This window comes from Onychostoma macrolepis, chromosome 06 (assembly GCF_012432095.1).
Source record: "Onychostoma macrolepis isolate SWU-2019 chromosome 06, ASM1243209v1, whole genome shotgun sequence".
NCBI lineage: Eukaryota > Metazoa > Chordata > Actinopteri > Cypriniformes > Cyprinidae > Onychostoma > Onychostoma macrolepis.
In genome coordinates this window covers 32,571,927-32,578,279 of record NC_081160.1, presented here as the reverse complement: position 1 = coordinate 32,578,279, position 6,353 = coordinate 32,571,927, and the positions used below count along the sequence as shown (strand labels likewise).

General features: G+C 38.3%; 1 protein-coding gene across 1 annotated transcript; it reads right to left on the bottom strand.

Moving 5' to 3' along the window:
* Positions 1-731: 731 nt before the first annotated feature.
* Positions 732-5,589, bottom strand: sp7 (Sp7 transcription factor). The gene is made up of 2 exons (XM_058779454.1): positions 5,463-5,589; positions 732-3,624 (listed from the first exon to the last, which is right to left on the bottom strand). Exons 1-2 carry the CDS (start codon positions 5,481-5,483, stop codon positions 2,323-2,325), a joined length of 1,323 nt encoding a protein of 440 aa, XP_058635437.1. The 5' UTR covers positions 5,484-5,589; the 3' UTR covers positions 732-2,322.
* Between the last annotated feature and the right edge of the window lie 764 nt (positions 5,590-6,353).

The following is a 6,353-nucleotide window of genomic DNA, read 5'->3' as shown; positions in this document are numbered from 1 at the left end:
TGACAAGAGACACAAAATTCAATATTTTTATACAGAGAATTAAGATAATTTCAGCTAATTAGGTTCATTGAGATGTTTTGCATCGCGATCCCCCTTCAATTCATCATTACTGTAACGCCTCTGAATGATTATTCTGTACTGCCAATACAAAACATCAATTCTCATAACCGTAAACAATGTAAATTAACATATATTAAAATAAATGATAACACCATCTTTTTTTTTTTTTTTTTGTATTACAGTAATGATAATTTGAGGGAAAATGTGCTAAAAATTAAAATTATGGTCCTAATAATATTAGGTTAAATTTTGGTTAAGCGTAATATTTTTTTTCTTTTGATTTAAGGGTGAAATAGGACCCGAGATGTTCTTGAAAATTTTTGTCAAACAAATAAACATTAAAAATGTAAAACTCTACTGCTTTGCACAGCCACATACAGTATGGTGGTTTAAATGCTTAACTAAATTGCTGTATATGCTTTAAGTTTGACTTTTACTGTAATCAGTTCATGGAAATCTGCCCACTGATCTTATTTCCACGATTATTTAGGATTTTACTTCCAAAATTGATATTCCATACATAATGTCTTCAGTGTTTTCTGTTTTAAAAATCTGCTTATAATATTCAGAGTCAAAAGAACTTTAAATCAATCCATCCAAATAAAAAAATAAATAAAACCATCACATGAATGAGAAGATTTAATTTATTCATAAATGACTCGCTTCATGGTCTACCTCCATTCAGCAAAACCAGTGAAACACAACATTGTCTCATAATTTAAAACATAAATTAGATTTTATGTAAATAGGAAATTAAATAAAACAATGACAAGCGACAGGACCAGTAATGAAATAAAAGAAACGATTCACTGTACACCAGATTGCCTCTTTGCAGCCTAAACTGAAGATTACGTCCTGATCAGTTTTTATCAAAGTAATGAGTCCTCAAGAAAGCATTCAGGATTACAAAAATAAAAGAAATCAATTTGAATTAAATAAAAACAGGACGAAATGTGCATCGATCGAAAGCCCGAATGTCAGATGCTCTGCTGACAGAAACTCAAGCTGGGCTTCAAAAACAGCCGTCCCTAAAAGTTGTCAAAAAGAAGCAATCTAAAACAGAGAATAAGAAATAATTCAATAATAATTTGTAGACATTAAAACGTTTAAAAATACTCCCCAAAATGTAGGCCTCTCCAGACAAACATGTGTCTGATGTTCTTTGTACATTACCAGTCAAACGTGTACAGTAAGATTTTTTATGTTTTTAAAGAATTCTCTTCTGCTCACCAAGCCTGCGTTTATTTGATCCGAAGTACAGCAAAAACAGTAAAATTGTGAAATATTTTTACTATTTAAAATAACTGTTTTCTATTTAAAATATATTTTAAATGTTATTTATTCCTGCGATAAAAGATAACTTTTTTAGCATCATTACTCCAGTCACTTGATCCTTCAGAAATCATTCTAATATTCTGCTCAAAAAAAAAACATTTATTATTATTATTATTATTATTATGTTGAAAACGGATGAGTATAATTTTTTCAGGTTTTGTTGATTAATAGAAAGTTCAGAAGGACAGCATTGTAATGTTTTGTAACATTATAAATGTCTTTATCATCACTTTTGATCAATTTAAAGCATCCTTGCTAAGTAAAAGTATTAATTTATATAAACCCCCTCAAAAAAAAAAAAAAATAAATACTGACTCCAAGCTTTTGAATGGTATATAGTGTATAATGTTTCAAAAGCTTTTATTTCAGATAAAGGCTGATCTTTGGATCTTTCTATTCATTAAAGACAAATCATGACAAAAATGTACTCAACTGTTTTAAATATTGATAATAATAATAAATGTTTCTTAAACAGCAAATCAGAATATTAGAATGATTTATGAAGAATCATGTGACACTGAAGACTGGAGTAATGATGCTGAAAATACAGCTTTGATCACAGAAATAAATTACAGTTTAACATAGATTCAAATAGAAAACAGATATTTTAAATAGTAAAAATATTTCAAAATTGTACAGTTTTTGCTGTACTTTGAATCAAATAAATACAGGTTTGTTAGCAGAAAAGTCTTCTTTAAAAACATCAAAAATAGCACTGTTAAAAAACGTTTGACTGGTAGTGTAATTCATTTCTCCAAGTCTAGAAAATGTTCATGATACGCTGCTCTCCGTGGAGCACATTCGACTAGTTCCTAAAAACAGATTGCATAATAAAACACAGGATTTCATTTTTTATACGCAGCTTAGCACCAATGCAACAGTAGCTCCACTTGTCAGAGTCTTCATCCGATTCCTCACACAGCGCTTTTATATCTCCAGCAGCCCGCTGCTGCCGTCCACACCGTTCCCCGTGCTGCTCTTTTCGTCTCCGCCAACCGTTGGGTCCTGCATGCCACCGGCGGGCCCCTGAGGAGCCACTTTACCGGAATCCGTCGGTTCCTCGGTTGCTCTGGGCTCTGCCTCTTCTTCCGGACCTTTCCCTTGCAGGCTGGCTTCTGTGTGGGTTTTCTGATGTTTGCTGAGATGGTCGCTTCTCGTGAAGCGCTTATTGCACAGGAGACAAGTGAACTTCTTTTCTCGAGTGTGGGTGCGGACGTGGCGCTCCAGCTCGTCGGAGCGAGTGAACCGCTTTCCGCAGAAGAGCCAGTTGCAGACGAAGGGTCGTTCGCCTGTGTGCCAACGCAGGTGGGCTTTAAGGTGCGAAGCCTTGCCATAAACCTTCCCACAGCCGGGAATGTGGCAGCTGTGGACGGGTTTCTTGCGCAGGGATGCAGCCGAGGCGCCAAGCCTCTCCAACTCTTGGCAATTTGGGCAATCGCAAGTAGACCTTCCGGTTGTAGATCCGCCGGTGTATCCGGGAGATCCCCGAGCCGGTTTGAGCCCCATGGAATTGTCCAGGATTCCAGAAGTTGGGACGGGTTTGGGCTTGTACATGTCCTGAGGGAGCATGTGCTGGGAAGACTGGAGCGAGCTCAAGCCAACAGACGGATATGGCGCCGGATTTAAAGGCGTAAAATCGGGAGTGTAACTAGGCATCTGGGAATTGAGGGATGCTTGAGGAGCGACGGGTTGGAGGCTCTCAGGTTGAGGTTGTCCAGCGCTTAGCCAGTTTGAGTTGGTATGGACATCCCACCAAGAAGATGTTGCGTTTGCAGGAGCAGCCGTGATCCCGGGATGGATGCCCTTGTACCAGGAGCCATAGGGATGCGTCATGTCCAAGTAGGTGTTGACGCTGGCCAGGCAGTCCGCTGTGGCTTTGGTCCCCAGGAGCGAAGGGTCCTGAGAGGCACTGGAGGTTTGGAAACTGGAGAACGGGTTGTATTCGGAGCCGTACGCTCCCGTGGGAGCAGGAGGAGGGCTGCCAGTCGGGGTTAGCAAACCCCCTGCGGAGCTAAATGAGCCGCTGTAAGAGTCTGCGACGCCCTCATTGCCGCGCACGTTATTCTTAGGGCTCTGGAGTTCAGAAGTCATGCTGTAGGCTTTCTTAACTGGTACCGTGCTTCCCGGTTTGCCGGGCGTGGCGGAGTCTCGGACTGGACTGGTGTTTCCAAACTTGTTGCAGGTGGCTGTTAGCATAGCCAAGGGACTGGATCCATAACGTGTTTCCTCCTGAGAAGACAATAAGAGATCAGAACGCAATCTATGTTGCTTTAAATACAGTCACACCAAAAATTATCCAGACACCACTTTACTAGTGGGTGCAGGACACTATAGTTCATTTATGCAAGTGAGGATAGAGAAATAAAGTGAGCTGTGATACAATATACCCAAAAATTCTACCAGTAAAATTTGGACACTTTGATTATGAATTGCTAATATGACCTTTTTACACACAGACTGAACAAAATTAAGCATTGCTTGGTAACTGGTTGAGCGAAACTGGTATTATCTAATACTTAAATTAAACAACTGAATCATTTTTTGGTTGATTGTAATCCATTACCTTATCTGACATTATCAAGACAAATTTGTTCTGACACAGTTTAACTTTGAGTTCTTCTCATATTGTATTACCATTTTCTAAACCATAACGAATAAACTGTGATAATGTGAGAAATGTTGAAGGTGTCTGAATAAATTTTGGTTTGACTGTAGCCATCATGATGTTCTCTAGCATAAAAGAGAAGTTGTGCAAACATCCTTCCTGCGCTATTAGTCTAGACAGAAATATGCACCAGCGTTGACAACACAATAATTAATGTCACCACACATGGAGTTCCTGTTTAACATGTTTACATCTCTATAGTGACCATCTGTCTGTGAAAAACAGGCGACAATATGATATTGTTTGGAAGAACAAACAATTGTTTGGTTTAGAATACTCTAATTGTGTTGTCAATCAATGTGTGTCAGCTGTGCATTTGAACAAATGCACAGGAATACAACATTTAGAGATAAAAAATGGTCAATTATTCTCGCATTGATCCAAGCACGAAGTGTTTATGCCAGTGCATGAACACAGCCACAGAAAAACATGTGGTAACCACGTTTACAGTCAACTTTGAGTAATTCAATACGGAATGACAAAAAGTTCTCAGTTTGTTAAATTAAAAAGCAGATTGGCATTTTAGGATTCCCACGACCCTAACTTAAGAGTCCAAACATCACCTTACAGTCACAGACTACGGTTGGACTTCGCTTCATTTGGAATGGCAGTGGTCTGCCCTATTTTCCGTTGGGAAGTGATGATAAATGAATGAGTAAGGCACAGTGTGTGTGATGATATTTCCCGCTGAGTGTGTGCGGTTCATCTTGGCAAAGGTTTTGCTCCCGTTTCCAGGTTAATTGCTCTCCATTACCGCGTGGAGCTTAAATTTGATGCCTACATCCAAAACCATTGCCACAAGAGTTTTATGTCCTAGACTCCTAGTTTTTTTTATAATTCAGTGTCTAGGCTGAACTATCTGGTCATAAGTTTGAAAGCTTTTTGATTGTGTTGTTTTGATTGTACTCTTAACAATAAAGGTTCCTCAGTGGATCTTAGGTTTAGGTTTAGCTTTAACTCTTACTTTTTTGCTCTGCAAGGTTCATTATGGGTTATTCACATCAGTGTATTGGTGTCTAGTTTCTTAAACACCATTAAGGTTTCTAAAGGACTACAGAATAAAAAGTTTTTGAAGAACTTTCAAAGAATGCAAACCCTACTTTTTACTGTGAATTTAAGTGCTTAGTCTTCCTGACAACATGGACTGGATTTCAGTGTTTTCTTAATCAAATTAGTTATTTTCATTCTACTTTAAATTTCATACACAAGCTATCTAATAACTTTTACACCGGACTCAGAAGAAAGTCTATGCAAACCAATAACGCACAAAACATCCATATAGTGCTAATTCAAACCTCCTCGATACGCGAAGCTACTTCATGCTTATAAATATGAATAGAAATCCGATATAAAACCAGACTGAAAGCATACACAGGTCTGAGATCATCAGTGTTTTCCATACCTCCAGAATCGACGCGGCCATCCCGGAGGAAGCAGTCCTGTGAAGTTCAGTCCAAAAGCAGGAGAAGCTCTCGGTCCAGAGTCTGATTGAAATAAACTCCGCTGAAGCGCAGCGACTCTTCTATGAGGAGACCCGGATACCGGGAGACCCGCCTCCTAATGACAGCAGACCGAGGACACTTTGAACAACCGCCGAGAGAGAGAGAGAGAGAGAGAGAGACCCAAATGGATACCTTAAATCAGATTACGAATTATTGGGGGGTTTGATCCTCCTAATTAAAGTTTGGGGGTCTTAAAATAATGGATTGCTTTTGTAAGTGTATATAGGCCTACTTTTCAACAGCGTTTTCAAACAACCGCAAAAAGTTACTTCAAGAGATACATTTATTCGCTCGCGAACAGAAAGTAAGGAGTAACCATAGCAACAGTTTCGCGATAGCGAACTAGACTTTAGGCCTTCCGATCAAAGCCTATATTAAGACGATCTCTGTACTTATCACATTATCATAGACCCCTAGGCTATATTTAGCCTACACCTCGAATATGCCATAAAAATCCTGTTTTGATTAAAATGTATAAATAGTACATAAATTTACGACTGACGATTTTCGCAGTCAACTGCGCTATAAAATCACTGACAGATTCTTTTATTTTTTTTAATCAACTACTTTGAAAATAGTAGGTGAGAATTCTCACATTTGATCGGGAATAATTATCACAAGGGCAAATATAAGTTTTACAAAATGCAGGAATGCTCGTTTTCTCTATCAGTGGTTTTGCATGTAGGTTTCTAAAAAATATAGGCTACACTAGAAGAATTCTCTGATTTCATAAATGCATTTATTATGCATTGACCAAAACTATCTATCTATCTATCTATCTATCTATCTAT

Excerpts from the sequence above, each read along its gene's own strand:
- sp7 (XM_058779454.1), bottom strand. The coding sequence starts at position 5,483 with ATGGCCGCGTCGATTCTGGAG. Across the intron at positions 3,625-5,462 it reads TGGCCGCGTCGATTCTGGAG|GAGGAAACACGTTATGGATC; the intron begins GTATGGAAAACA and ends TTGTCTTCTCAG.